This window comes from Prionailurus bengalensis, chromosome F2 (assembly GCF_016509475.1).
Source record: "Prionailurus bengalensis isolate Pbe53 chromosome F2, Fcat_Pben_1.1_paternal_pri, whole genome shotgun sequence".
NCBI classification, from domain to species: domain Eukaryota; kingdom Metazoa; phylum Chordata; class Mammalia; order Carnivora; family Felidae; genus Prionailurus; species Prionailurus bengalensis.
The window spans coordinates 74,973,831-74,988,451 of NC_057353.1; the positions used below are offsets into that span (position 1 = coordinate 74,973,831).

The window sequence follows — 14,621 nt, forward strand, 5'->3', positions numbered from 1 at the left end:
GGACCGCTTTGAGAAGTCAAGTTCATGCCCAGCAGGCCGTGGTGAGAGCCGACACGAATTGGGGACTATCACCATTTACACTAATTTTACATTATAGAACCCCACGACTGGATTTCTGGACTATTCACAAAGTCAGAGACTTATGCCGACTTTGGATCAAACTTGGGATTCATCCACGGATGTACCTGTTTATTGGGAAGAGATGAACCCTACCTCGCCCACCCTGGGCCCCGGCCAAGGCTATCTCATTCAGCGACTGTCTGAAGCGGCCGATGCAAATCTCCTCGGGCGGGCCTCCTGAGCGATTTTTATTCTTGACCTCACACCCCTTCTGACGGCTGGCATGGTCAAGTCCATTTGGCGGATGGGGCAGCGGAGGGTAAGAGAGGTGAGGTGGTTCGCCATAGTCACACAGCAGTGAGAGTCACGGTGGCATTTGAGAGGCTAACGCTCTGTGCTTCCTGAACCTCTGGGCACTTGGTAGGGACGGACGCAGAACCAGGAGACCCTCAGCCGGTGAGCCACTGGGGCGTTTTTAGGCCGGAGCAGAACCCCTGACCGGAAGCTGTGGGGCAGGGGACAACATGAAGGCATGCCCCGCCCCCGCCCAGAAACACCACAAACACACCCAAACGATAAAATAGCTTTTTTTTTTAATTCACTTTGATTTGGATCATTGGAAATGTCCAACAATAAATAAAACAGAGCAAAGGCTGAGGAAGGCGGACTCTGGCTAACTTCATTCCAAATGCATCCAGATTAGCGCTCGGCTACAAAACAAACACGAGGCGAGAGGGAAAAGAAAGCAAATTTTACGACGACGACGAGGAACCCAAGGAGCGGAAAGCGCTCGGGAAACTTTGGCTTGGACGTGAGTTCAGCGACGTGCTGACGCGGCTGGGGAGGGCGCTCGCCTCCGGGGGGGGGGGGCAGGGGGCGAGGTGGCAGGTTAGAGCTGGCATCGGGGTCACGGCCATCCGCAGGTGGACACAAATGGGAGTTCTGCCCAATGAGGGCGGCTGAGCCAGGGGGTCAAGTTCAACACCAGTGCAGGTCTCTGACGGGCTGAGAGGGAAAGTGGGGGGTGGGGTGGGCTGGACGCTTGTGGGAAGCACATTGCCGCTCGTCTAATGAGCAAGGAAGCTGCTAATGCCCAGATGCCAGCTGTGAACGCCACTGTGGGGGGGGGGGGTCTCTGCCCCTCCTGCCACAGCACCTTCTCTTCTCTGTGCCCCAGAGGCGGAGGTTCTTCAGGACGAGAAAGCGGAAAGCTGACTCCGTCTCCCAGACCACATGGCCTGTGGGCATGTCTGCTTCCAACCAGATGTCCGTGATGGACACAGTGCTAACCCCGAGCTCTGGGGGGCGGCAGGGGGGTGGCACAGGGGCAGCTGCTGGCTCCTGATGGCACGTGGCCAGCGGCCGGCCATCTGTCGCTGGACAGCGGCCACTCGGGGCTTGTCCTTCCCTGGAGGAAGCGTTTCTGGTGCTCCCCATGTGGGGGACGGTGAGCTCTTTTCCGTTTCCCGTTTTTGCGTTCGGGCTGCCTTGACAAGAACACTTAAAGCAGAGGTCACGGCTCGAAATACTCTCTGTGACTCCACTCCACCCTTGACCCAGACGCCCAGCCCTTCTTGCCCCCAGCACTTACAAGAATCGCCCTCCCCACCTTCTTGTCTGGCCTATTTTAAGTCCTGTTTCCTTGTATCTGGCTTCTCCCACTGAGCACAGCCCGTGGGGTTTGCCCGACGACACCCGCTGAAGCCAGAGTCTCAAAAGGCATGGGTTTAAGAACTTTCTTTGCTGCCCGATGGCTCTGGGGGCCAGACGCTACAAACCTGCCCTGCCTTGTGCCCTGACGGGGGGAGGGGGTAAGGGCAGGGGCTCCAGGGGGGCCTGTGGAAGCAGGTGCTGGTTTTGCAGGAGGTGACTCCTGGCTCACTGGGGGTTGGAGAGAGCGCCGAGATCTCTCTTCCTCCTCAGCCGCCATCTTTCTGGCTTTAGGCTCAGCACTGATGACTGCGGGTGGGGACACCTCTGCTCCATGCCTGGGGCCCGGGGCTGGCCTCCCAGGAGCCCTGTGCCTGGAGACCCGGCAGAGCCCTGGGCTGGGAGTCCAACAGTGAGTGGGGTGGACACTCGAGAGCCTCCTCTGGCTGGGGGTTTCTTGTTATCCCGCCCACAGCACGCTCAATGCTCTGTGGGAAACAGTCTTGCCCAATTCTCAGCCATCCTTACCCCGGGTAGAGACGCTAACTGGCTTAAGCCAATCAGCGCATTCGATCCCAGTCCCAATGATTGGAGCGCATTGGGTTTAGACCCCTTCGCCAAGCCAATGAACACAAACATGTGCTGGGGCACTGGGAGGAGCAAGGTTTCTCCCCCACTGGGGGGATGGCGGCAAAAGGCAGACACCAGGGCTTGCAGGGCCACCATGGGCAGCCTGGGGACGAGCCAGGTGGGGAGAAGGCAGAGGCCCACCCCCCATCACAGTTCTCTGAGATGCTGGATGGAACCCAGCTGGGAAAGCCCACCTCAGGATGTTTTAAACAGAGAGCCGACGATTTCCTGGTTTTGCTCAAAATGGTTGACTCGTGCTGTCACGATTGTTGGTTCACTTTTGCAAGTCGCTTCCCTTCCCTGGGTCCTGCTTTTCTGATCTGTTAAATGGGAAGGCAGGCGGGCTTGAACGGGCCTAGCGGGAGGGCGAGACGGCCAGGACCGGGCAGCCGGGCCGGACAGCCTGGGCCTCCTCCCCACGGGGACCTGTTCTGACTCAGCAACGCCCAGGAGCCGACTGCGCGCCCTGAACCTGTCACCCCTGTATGGACCCAGGAAGAGCTCGGGAGTTCACCCTGCTCCCTGTCTCAGTGGCCACGGTTCTCAAGGGCTGTCCCTGGGCTCAATCAGCCAATCGACAGATGCCTGCTCTAGTCTCTGAGCGTGGATGATCAAGATGACGACCTCACAGTGACTGATGAGCCTTCACCGGTCACAAGAGTCTCATGCTTTGGAGGACTTTAAAACAGGCACACGTCGTTTGTGTGTGTGTGTGTGTTTTTTTTTTTTTTTTTTATACATCACATTTTGGATTCTGAATCTCTGAGAATCTAATAAAGGCTAAGGAATCTCTCCCGGTGACGATGCTCATATGCACAGGCTTGGGGGGAGACAAACGCGGCATGCCATTTCTGGGGACCCCTGGGAACTGCCTAATACCACCTGCGGCCCCGGAGCTGACAACATGCTTCCTTCCCTGTTTGTAGAGGGAGAGGCTGCAGCCGGGAGAACGGGGCTTGCCAGAGAGCCACGAGAGCGCAGGAGACAGGCCCCGTGGCTTCCGAGACTGGCATGCCTCACGCTCCCCCAGGAAGCTGTCACGCCTCCTCAAGGTGGCATGGCCTGTTAGCAAACGCTCTCAACAGGAAAAGCGGTTTTTTCTGATTAAGGGTCAGTAACTAGAGCCAACAATCACTGTCCTCCTATACGTGTGACCCCACTCCCCACCCGGCCCCAAGGAAGTCCCGCTGGCTTTTGGAGATTCTTAGCCCGAGACTGAATCCAATCCACAATGACGAGGAAGGAAGGTGGGGCCGAAGGGAAGGAGGTACGGAGCGCCCCGCAAAGCTGCCAACCTGAAACCCTGGGATCGGCCCACCGGCAAGCCCCCAAGCCCTAGACGCCCCCCACCCCGAGTCTGAAGCTCCCCAAGAACCTAGATTCAAGCTCCCCCACTCCCCGGCTGCCAGGCGAAGCAAGAACAAGCTCAATTAAGCCGTCAGGACCAGCCACAGAGCCACAAAGTGCACACGACGTCAGCGGAGTTAAAAGAATCAATCAATAAATAATCAGGAAGGCTGAAGAGGAAAGATCAGAGCAGCCCGGGAGGGAGAGAATGAGGTATGTCTTCTCCCGCTCTGAAACTCATGTTCGTGGGATGGCCCTGCAGCCCTCAGGACACCGTGCAGGTGGCCAGCAGGGACGTGGCCCAGAGCGTGGGTTTCCTGGGGAAAGTGCCGGCTGGTGGAGGTTATACGCGTGGCCTTGGAAGGTCATGGGCGCCACATCCAACGGTCTGTGAATGTAAGCAAGAATGATGTTCCGCGGCTGACGCGCCTCTGGACAGCACTGCCCGTCATCCCAGCTCTGCTCCAACTCAGGCGCTGCCTCACGAAACTAGAAAAGATGCCCCCGAGCTACAGGGCAAGGGGGCGGCATTGCTGGGGCTCCCCTCTCCCGAGTCAAGGCTTTTGCCTTGTTTCGGCCAATGCGCGTGTTTCTCCCCAGACACAAAGGCACGCGGAAGTGGTCAGATCTACTCTCAGCCAGGGTTACAGCCACAAAGATCCATCGCTCCAGGGACGTCGGCTGGGGAAGAAGACATCTGCCGGGGCCTGAAACGCTCTGCCACGAGTCTATGAAGACCTTCGGGGCGGGGAGCCTCTCCGGCCACCGTAAATGAGCTTTGGGACGACAGCGGGGCGGCGGGGGGCGGGGGGTTGTCGAGCCGAGTGAGGGAGGGGCCGGGCATCGTGCAAAGAAAGGCGCCATCTTGCCCCCAGTGTCCACATGGTCCAACACGGCTCTGTCCTGAGGTCTTCCCTGGGTCCCCGGGCAGAGGAAAAGTCTCCGCCCATCCGTCCCGGAAAACTGTCCTTTCCTTTAGAACACAGAGTCCCAAGTATCTGCCCCCTCCCCAGAAGCCAAAGGGACCTCGGTGTTTGGAGACTGGACCCTCCCCCGCATCTCCCCACCTCCCTCCAGCTCCGGGACAGCAGTGAGGGGCCCTCTCCATCTAAGACCAGTTCTGAGACTTCCTTCGCAGACCCGGCGGGGCTCGGGGACCTTGCTGAGCAGACGCTGCCAAATGTTGGCTCGGGGGAGGCCGCGAGGGGCACCTGAACGCCCCCACCCCCGAGGCTGGCCCTCAAAGCTCCCAGGACAGAAGGGCCCCAGCGAGAGGCTGGGGCTGGACACAGAGAGGCGTGCCTCAGTTCTCCTTTGCAGCGTCATCTCCCCTTGAATATCCGGATTTTATTGATGGACGCCAAGGTGGCCGTCACGTTGGACTCAAAGTCTCCATCGTGCACCCCGGTCTTGCGAAAAGCCCCCGCCGATGGGTTGTTCTCCCAGTAGTGATGCCAGTTCCCCTTGCTGTCTGCCCCGAAGCCGTACAAGTCTACCTGCGGGGGCAAAGCAAAGGTCAGAACCAGACGGCAGGGCCACAGGTAAAACCTCTAAGAAGGGGAGCCTGCAGGCATCTCCCGAGTCTGTAAGCAATGCTTCCCAAGACTCCTAGAAACCCTTCTCCGTAGAACCCGTCCGGTTCCTTACTGGGACTCCCAGGGGCTCAGGGAAGCAAAAGCAAGTTCCGTAAAAGTCAAGTGTAACGCCAGAAGGCACGACGGGAGGCCAGCGCATGGGTGGCCCCGAGGGTGCCGGGGCAGGACAGCCTCTTCTCAGAGGGAGGCTCCTGGGACTGGGGAGGGGGAGTGGAGTTGCCAGCAGGGCTCCCAGCTCTGCCTGGCGGAGCCAGCGAGCGCCAAACCGCTATTCTGAGCCTCGCGTCCCTCATCCGGAAAATGGGCCAAGAAGAATGACCGTGTTGAGGCAGGTGGTAGGTGCTGAACTCTTTCTTCCCTGAGGCTAATATCCATGCGGTTCGGGAGCCCTCACTGGCCCGTGGCCAGGGGGGCCTTTCCCACACGTGACCAGCATTTACTGAGCACTTACTCTGTGCCAAGCACTGGGATAGATACATCAGAGTTCATCACCGGGGCCACCTGGGTGGATGCTGGGGAAATCAGGGACTCAGGAGTCAGGTCTCAGACCTTGGAGCCTGTGACTTACCACAAGCACCAGTGAGGGCGGGGGCTAACGTCAGGGCTCCCGCAGCACAGAGGACAGCAGGGCCAAGGACGCAAGGGATCTGAGATAGCAGGTGACACTTGAATTGGGTCTCGGGGGAGGCGTTGAAGATGTCCAGGAAGGAACATGCCCTCCAGGGAGAGGAAATGCTATCCGGGCTGCGGCAGCGGGGAGGGCAGAGTTGGGGGGTGGGGCCCCACCGGGGGCAGGAGACACCTCGGTGGCCAGCTGGCCAGCACAGCTTTCTTGTGAAGGCCAGCAGGACCACAGTGGCCCCGGGGCAGGAGGGAAGAGAAGGGAGTAGCATTTCTGAGGCAGCCGGGTGGAGGTGAGGACGGGAGGTGGCTTCTGGGAGAGACAGCCCAGGCTTCTGGCGACAGTGCGGGTTCACGGGGAGGGTGGTGACAGAACAGTCCCTCCCCCCTCCCCGGATGTCCCCCAGGATCCAGGTGGGGCAGGGGCGGGGACGGCTGCATGTGACATCTGATTGCCCCGCCTGACACAGGGCCAGGGAGGAAGAAGGGTGTAGGTGTTGTGGCCCCCCTGCTCCTCTGCCCGGGGTGGCAGTGAGCACCCCAAATCAACATGGCTTGGCGGACGGTCAGGCAGACCCACGAAGGGAAACACAACACGTGCTTGGCAAGATCACTGGTTCTCAGTGTCGGTGAAGAGTGGAAGCCCTGGGTGCCTGGTTTCCACCCTCAGAAATTCTGGCGAACACGGGCCCGGGCGTGGTCCGGGTGCTGGGATTTAGCTCTGGAGACGATTCTAAGAGCGGCCGGGATCGAGACCCCAGCTCTCCCCCGTTACGACCTGCTCCGTTATTCTGCCCCCAGATCCGAGCCTCCACCCACCAGCTGTGACTCGGCCTCCGGAGCCTGCACAGAGCGAGCCAGAACGCTTGTCCCTGCCAACGTTCTCGGGAATGCCCAGAGCGGGGAGATAAGGAACGGGAGCTTCTGGGAGAAGAGCTGCGTCGGGGCCCGGGTGAGGCCGGGGGTCGGCCTGACTGCAGACGCACTCCCGGACGCTCAGAGAAACGCGGAATGAGGGGCTCCCCCCGGGGTGGGGCGGCCTGGCAGGCACGGGGGGCGGGTGTACCTCATCGCAGACGTGCAGTGAGAAGATGACGGACAGAATGCCGGTGGATGGGTATCGCCCGTGGCCCTGCAGCCAGTTGTCAAAGACGTATTTGATGAAAGCCGGATGATAGATCAGGATCTGCGGGCAGAGGACAGGGCCCCTCGTGAGCACCTGCTGGGTGCCCCCCACGGTCGTGGCCGTGGGGGACAGAGCAGCTAACAGAGCCAGCAGCCCTGCCCTCGTGGGCCTTCCCTCCTAGTGGGAAGGACCGGCGGTGGCCTAACCACGGAGGCAGAGAGTGCTAGATAGAACACAACTATGGAGCTGTGGAGAGAAATGAAGCAGAAAGTCAATAAAGTACGGGGGTGGGGGTGGGGAGAAGGCTGGCTGAGAAGAGGACTTCCGGTAACATTCACATCAGGCCAGGGAGGTTGCAGGGAACAGCATGCGGCGGGGTCAGGGATGCCTGTGTCACGGGCAGGAAAACGCAGGGGCTGAGCCGCCCACCCGTCGAATGATCTCTGTGCCACGACATGACCCCACACGCTAGCTTTCCCTCTCCTCGTGTTATAGATGAGGAAACCGCGCTCAGAGAGCCTAGGTGATGTGCCCGGTGTCACACAGCCAGGGTGGCCAAGCTGGGAGGTGCCTGGAATCAGACCTGCCCTTGACTCCACCCCCACGGCTGCTTTGAGGACAGCGAAGGGGACGTCTCAGGCGGTAGAGGGAATGCATGTCCAGGAAGCCTAAGGCCAACCCCCGGGAATGGACTAGAACAGAGGACCGTGCAGGTCTCTGGTCATCAGTCAGCCAGGCCTCAAGGGACTGCCATCTCTGGGAGGCTTTCCCTTGTACCCACTGGGCCCACATAGGGCTCCCCCCATTCCCTGGGCGGTGCACCCGTGCAAATGGCAGGGGCTGGAGGCCCGGGTCCAGCCATACCACAAACTGGCTGTGTGTTCCTGAGCAAGTTACTCGACCTCTCTGATCTTGACCTCACCATCTGAAGAGGACAGCGTATGCAAAGGACCAGTGGGGTGGACACTTCACTTCTTCCATCCTTCCGCCCTTTGCCCACGTCTTGGCCAACCCCCCCTACCAGGGGCCCCCTGGGGACGATGGAGCTATGGAGGCAGGAGGGGAGGTCTGGCTTTGAGAAGCTCACGCCACACAGCGCTGGGTCTCAAAGAGCAGGCGGCATCAGCATCCCTGGAGGGCTGGTAAAAGCCCGGATCGCTGCCCCCTCCCCTCCTCTTAGAGTGTCTGATTCAGCAGGTCTGGGGTGGGTCTGAGTCTCTGCAGCTGTGACAGGACCCCAGTGACGCTGCTGGTCCGGGACCCCCACTCGGGGACACTTTCCCGGTGTTTGTGGAGCAGGGGAGCTGAGTGGGGGCTACGGCCTCCGCGGGCCCGGGGGGCCCAAGGGCTCTCTGCAGCCAGGCGCCGGCAGAGGGGGGAGGTGGTGCTCTCCAGCCTCGTACAGCTCCTTCGAAACGAGCCTGAGCTCAGAGGAGAAGGGGCCGAGTTCGACTCACCTTATTCTTTTTCACTTTGATCTTCGCGGGGACAGGGACGTAGGTGCTACAAGGGGAGAAAGAGCGGTTAATGCGGGGGCGGGGGGGGGGCAGGCTGCCTGCACGCAGCTCTGGCTGGGGGACACTGGAGAGGGAGGGAGGGATGAGGCCTCCCCGCCACAGCCCCGTCCCCCTGCAGCAGTGGCCACCTGTAGACACCAGAGGGCGCTCGTGGCTAATTCAGGAACTTTCAAACCCCCGCCTTTCCCCCAGAAAGGTGGGGGGCGGGGGGCGACTTTCTCCAAGTCCCCACACCACAGAGCGCAGCAGAGGCCAGAGCGCGCATTGCCACGGCTAGGGCGCTGGCCGATGAGCCCCACGAACGCCCCCTTTCCATCTGCAAGGTTACGTGTGCCCCAAGGTGAAGGTGTAAACGCCCCGCCACCCGGCCTCATGTCCCATCTAACGGGGACAGGGTGGGAGGGCAGCCGAGCCCAGGCCTGGCCCCCTCGCTCCTCCGCTGCTTGAGCCCACTTCCCTCAGCGCCCTCCTGGGAGGGCGGCCCCGGGCTTCCTGCACCCCAACCCGTCAGGCTTGCTGGCTGGTCCTCAGACAGGAGGCTTCTGGCCTTGAGGACAGTGAAACCACTTCCTTTAAGGAAGAGGGAGGGAGCTAGGAACCCGAGACTGGCTCTCAAGCTAGGACAGCATGCTCAGGGCAGGCCTCTGATCCCTCATTGGGGGAGGGGAGGGGAGGGGAGGGGAGGGGAGGGGAGGGGAGGGGCCTCTCCACCCCAGCCCCCCAGGGGACTCACTGAGAGATGGTGCCCGTGGTGGTGGCACTGACCACCCACTCCAGGTCGGTGGTCTTGAAGGGGACCAGGACCATGCTGACGTTCTCCCCCAGCTCCCTGAAGCTCTCGGGGTACACCAGATGGTGCGTGGTCTTGCTCCCGACGTCGGCCTCAAAGCCCGCTGTGGGGGCCTTGTTCATTCTGGGGGACAAGGGACAGAAGGTCGCGCGCCGCATCCCACGGGCACGGGTCAGCCTTAGCTCCACAAGCCTGTGATGCCACCTCTGGTGCCTCACCCTCCGTGGCTGGGCCCCAGCTTCCCGAGCTGGAAAAGGGACTCAAGTCGTTAAGACGCGGCGAAAAAGCTTGCGTTGTTCGTTGTTCGTTCTCTCTCAGTTTCTCTTTTACGACCTCACAGGAGCCTGACCATCGTCTCTGCTGATGACCTAGGAAGCACAAGGCACCACCCTGGCCCCTCAAGGCACCTCGTTAACACCTTAATGGTAATGCCAACCACGCCTGGGAGGCGTCCTGAGGCCCTATTTTCCGGTGGAAGAAACCCGAAGGCAAAGAATTTGTCTCAGGACACACAGCTTCCGGGTGGCAGGCTCCAAGTCAGGTTTGTCTGACCCGCTCCCCCTCACCACGAATATTCCTGCTGCACACCTGGCACACTGAGGCTCCCAGAAGCCAGGCGAGGGGTCTAAGGGCATAAACGCAGAGGCCACGGAAACGGGAGACTGTTCTAGAAGGCCCCTGGGGAGCAGCAGCCCCCTGCTGCCTGTCCTCGCTCTGAGGCGCTTGTGACCCCGGGGGGCCGAGCGCACAGTGTGGTGGAGATTATGACAAGAAACCCAGGATACACGTCTTCCTGGAGGATCTGCTTTTACTCGGTGACGGGGAAACGAATTGACATTAAAGACATGCGGTTTTATTACGGCCTCGACTGCAAAACGGGACTGAGCTTTCAAGATTAAACGGGAGTCTTCAAATAAACCTTGCCCTCTCGCCAGGCGTCTCCGTGCCAAGCTCCCGGCCCCGCTGGCTTCCTCCCGCGAGTCGTTTCCCATCTGGGCCCAGAGAGGCGCTGCTCGTCCGCTTCCCTCCCACGATGCATGGCTGGGGAAACTGAGGCCCGCGGGGGGCGGGGGGGGGTGCTGGGGTCCGCGGGGGAGCCCGGCCATGCCAGGACTGGGGTGTCTCGACCTCCTGACCCTGGGCCGAGGCGCCTCTAGTAGCTAAGGGGATGGGCGCTCACCTCAGCACGAAGTCGTGGCCGTCTATCTGAGGCCCGTACCAGGACTCCCTCAGGTTCCCGGAGTTGCCCACCACGGCACAGCGCCGGCAGCCCCCCGACTTCTTCTCCAGCAGGGGGTCCACGTTCCCAGGCACCACCTGGAACAGCTCCTTGATGGTATCGTTCAGGTTATTGGGTTGCTTCTCCCGCTGGAGCCTCTGCGGGCCGAGGACGGAAGGAGACAGGTCAGCCCAGCGGTGCTGCCTCTGGCCGCTGCTCAGTCAGCCGGCTGCTGGGCCCCCAGCGCCCCACGTGTGCTCGCTGGGCCCCGAGCCCCTCCCCGCTGTGCTCACTGGGCACCAAGCTGCCCCCTGTGCTCACTGGGCCCCTAGCTCCCCACTGTGCTCACTGGGCCCAGAGCTCCTCCCTGTGCTTACTGGACCCAGAGCTCCCCCCCTGTGCTCACTGGGCCCCAAGCCGCTCTCCGCTGTGCTCACTGGGCCCCAAGCTGCCCCCTGTGCTCACTGGGCCCCAAGCCCCTCCCTGCTGTGCTCACTGGGCCCGGAGCCCCTTCCCTCTGTGCTCACTGGGCCCCTAGCTCCCCCCTGTGCTCACTGGGCCCGGAGCTCCCCCCCCCCCCCCCCCGTGCTCACTGGGTCCCTCCCTGGCACCTTCCTTTTTGCTGGGCACCTGGAGACTGAGGAGGCTCGGACAGCTCTCTCCGGAAGCCCAGGAACCCCTCAGGGAGGTGGGAAAGATCACTCACTCATAGTCCGCAAATGTTTATTGAGCACCTACTGAGTGCGAGCTACTCTGCCAGCCACTGAGGCATTGAGACCCGGTAATATGAGAAAGCCACACGAGAGAAAGGTCAGGTGACCCTCCGTGCCCACCACCCCCGCCTCTGCTCCCTTCCTCCTCCTGACCACCCCCCACCCCCCACCCCCCAGGGACCACTGGGCTCCAGCAAGACTGAGAAACTAGCCCTTGGCTGGACGCGTCAAGGCCTCCGATGTCTGCCTAGCAAATCGCTTTCACCCTTTAAGACCAAGCTCGAGACTTCTGACTTCCTCACTCCTGGTCCTAAGGAGCAACCCATCGGACTCTGTCACCATGTCACTGTGTATATATCACACCACACTGGAACGTCGGTGAGAAGGATGTTCTGGGGCCCAGCCTGGTGGAACCACATGTCCCAAATCCAAACCAGGATTTGAACCCAGGCTTTTAGAAACCGAACGTAAAGTCTCTCCCACAACACGGCCCCTGTCTCAGACCCTTGGAACCCAGACCTCGGGAAAGCCCAGCCCCTGGGCTTGGGGGAGGTGGCTGCGGGGTGAGTGCCACCAGCCTCTCCCGGCTCCAGGCCCCGGGCAGTGACTGGGAAAGAAAGGAGGGGTTAGAGATTGCTTTGGCCGTTGTCCAGCACATTAGTGACAGGGCACATAGGGAGATTCAGAGGCACGCAGGCCCCCACCGCCCTGTGACGGAAGGAATCAGATCTCCGAAGGAGAGGCCCATCGGTAAGCCCAGATGACTCCTTTAGTTAAAACCCCCAGCCCGTCCTCCGCACCTGCCACGGGCGATAAGACCGGGACCGCTCAGCACACACCCCCCCTAGGAGGGTTATAATACATAAAACACAGAGAAAGAAAATAACATCCGTTGGTGAGGATATGGAGAAACTGGAACCCACATACGCCGTTGGCGGGGAAATGGGGTGGCCACCGCGCATAACAAACACAGACCTACCCCGTAAGTCCGCAATCCCATCCCAAAGCACGTCCTCAAAAGAACGGAGAGCAGGGTCACGAACAGACACCCTGCTGTTCACAGCGGCATGATTCACAGCAGCTGTAAAGCGGACGCAAGCCGAATGTCCACCGACAGGTGAACGGATAGGGCAGGTGTGGAACATCACTCGGGTCACAAAACAGAAGGAAATTTTGATAGACGCTACAGCATGGGGGGGGCCTTGGAAACCCATGCTTGGTGAAGTAAGCCGGACACAAGAAGACAAATACGGAGGGGTCAGATCCATAGCGACAGAAGGCAGAATGGTGGTTGCCCGGGGCCGGGGGACGAGGAAGAGGAGTTAGGGTTTAACAGGAGCAGGGTTTGGGGGACACGGTGAAGAAATGCTGGCTATAGGTGGTGGTGAGGGTTACACAACAGTGGGAATGTGCTTAAAGCCACTGAATTGTACGCTTACCTTATGGTTAAGGTAGTAAATACTGTTAGGTACATTTTAACACAGTAAAACAGAATAATCTCCAGGTTAAACACCTGCTTCTGATAAGATCTCCTGGGAAGCTCCCGAATCAAGGAGCCCGACTCAGTAGGGCTGGGCTGGGCCCAAGAACCTGCATTTCCAACCGCTCCCGGGCAATGCTGGGACAGGCAGAGGGCCCCAGCCAAGCTCTCCTTCAGGAGCCTCCATAAACGGCCCCACCCAGGAAGGGCCCCTCTGCGCCCAGCACCGCGAAGACACGCTCAGGACCAGCGTCCTCACGTTGTGTCATTACCTCGGGGGAGTCTGGCACAGTCTGTGGGATTCAGGGGTGACGTGGCATTCTTCAATCCAGCGCTCGGCAGTATTGACTGAGCACCTAGTATCTCACTTGTGTGCGTGCTTTGCCTCGGAGGCCCCGGGGCTTGAAGCCGGCAGGGGACGTGACTCGGGAGCACAGCACAGCATCCTCTTGAGCCCGGCTATTACTGACTTACTCATCATTCATGACTCATTGCAGGAAAAAAAAAAAGAAGTAAGTTCATTTTAAAAGGAACTCTCACATCCCCACCACAAAGGGACAGCAAGGATTACTTGGCCGGAGAAGAAGAAAAGAAGAAGAAGAAGAAAGTAATTGCAGAAAACAATGAAAACAAAATAACGTTATTTCATTTGGGCTCATTCGGTTGCTTGCCCCGGGCAAGATGCCCACCCTCCGTTAGAAGGAAAGCCGGCAGGGGTTGAAGTGCAAAAGGAAACATCGGGTCAGGTTCAAGTCCTCGCGACTGCAGACCCAGCGAGACAATGACAGCGGACTCCCTTCCTCGCTCTGAGATGCGCGATTCTGGAACCCTCGCGTCTGACGCCCTCGCATCACCTAGAATCACGCCGCTGGCCACGCACAGGCGGCACATGGCCCCACGTCAGCAACTCGGGGTCCGCTGCAGGGCTTTCCTGGCAGCGCTGGAGACCCCGAGGCCCCGAGAGGGGAAGGGGCCAGGCCCTTGGGCGCGTCAGCCGCACAGCCGGGAAGAACTTGGGGGAGGAAAGCCGGGCTGTGTTTCTGCAGGTTAGAATCCGAAATCACCCACCGGCCAGCTGGGTCAGTCGGGGCAGGGCACTCAGTGCTGCGTCCCTGCTCCTGTCCTCCTTGGGAAGGAACAGTCTGTCGCGTCTCCCTGCCTTTTGTAAGTAACAGGAAGGGTGCTACCAGGTGCTGACTTGTGCATCGGAGAGAACGTTGCATTCAAAGTTCACCCTCCCCCCCTCGCTCATCCTGAGGAGTTTCCCAGTATCCTTGTCTGCATCCAGTCCGTGCTCCGGAGGCACCTGCCAACTGTGGACGGGGAAACGCATGCGACTCAGGGCGGGGCCGGGAAGCAGAGGTCAAGTCCGGGATGCGTCCGCGAGGGGCGGGCGCTGTCCGCAGCGAGGGAGGGCCGGGCACGCCGGCTCCACTGTGGGACCCCCCTCGGCGGGCTGGGACAGGGAGGCGCACATCCTGGGCACACTCAGGCTCGGAGCACGGTCTGGGAGAGCCTCTCTCACTGCACGTGCCCTTGCACGTGATCCCACGGGGATCTTGGGGGCGTGAACCACAGCACAGACAGTCCAGCCTGGAGGCGTGATGTCTGGCCTTCTGTGCCCCCTGTCGCAAGCCCCCGTGTGTGTTGCAAAGAGGCACCTTCTCCTCCCATCCCTCCTTCCTTCTCCATCCAGTGAACCCTGCTCCTCCTTCCTGGTCCAGCCTGCCCTGCGGCACCTGGGAGGCCTCCCACGGCCTCCCACAACCCCCCACGATATTGGTCCTGGCCCTTATGCGTGTGCTGGGAACCTCGGGTCCCTCAGCACAGGCGTCGTGTGACCCGCAGCTGTTGTGGGCTTGTCTGTCCGGCC

At 60.5% G+C, this 14,621-nt stretch overlaps 1 protein-coding gene across 3 annotated transcripts in view; it reads right to left on the reverse strand.

Annotated features, from left to right (window-relative positions):
* Nucleotides 1-631: 631 nt before the first annotated feature.
* The window catches only part of ST3GAL1 (ST3 beta-galactoside alpha-2,3-sialyltransferase 1), a 95,711-nt gene continuing 81,721 nt past the window's right edge, over nucleotides 632-14,621 (reverse strand). For all 3 annotated transcript variants that reach the window (XM_043601830.1, XM_043601832.1, XM_043601833.1), the window contains 5 exons: nucleotides 10,517-10,713; nucleotides 9,280-9,459; nucleotides 8,487-8,532; nucleotides 6,970-7,089; nucleotides 632-5,183 (listed from right to left, as the gene is read on the reverse strand). In XM_043601830.1, coding sequence (XP_043457765.1) covers nucleotides 5,010-5,183; nucleotides 6,970-7,089; nucleotides 8,487-8,532; nucleotides 9,280-9,459; nucleotides 10,517-10,713 — 717 coding nt within the window. In that variant the 3' untranslated portion in view covers nucleotides 632-5,009. The remainder of the gene's footprint in view (nucleotides 5,184-6,969; nucleotides 7,090-8,486; nucleotides 8,533-9,279; nucleotides 9,460-10,516; nucleotides 10,714-14,621) is intronic.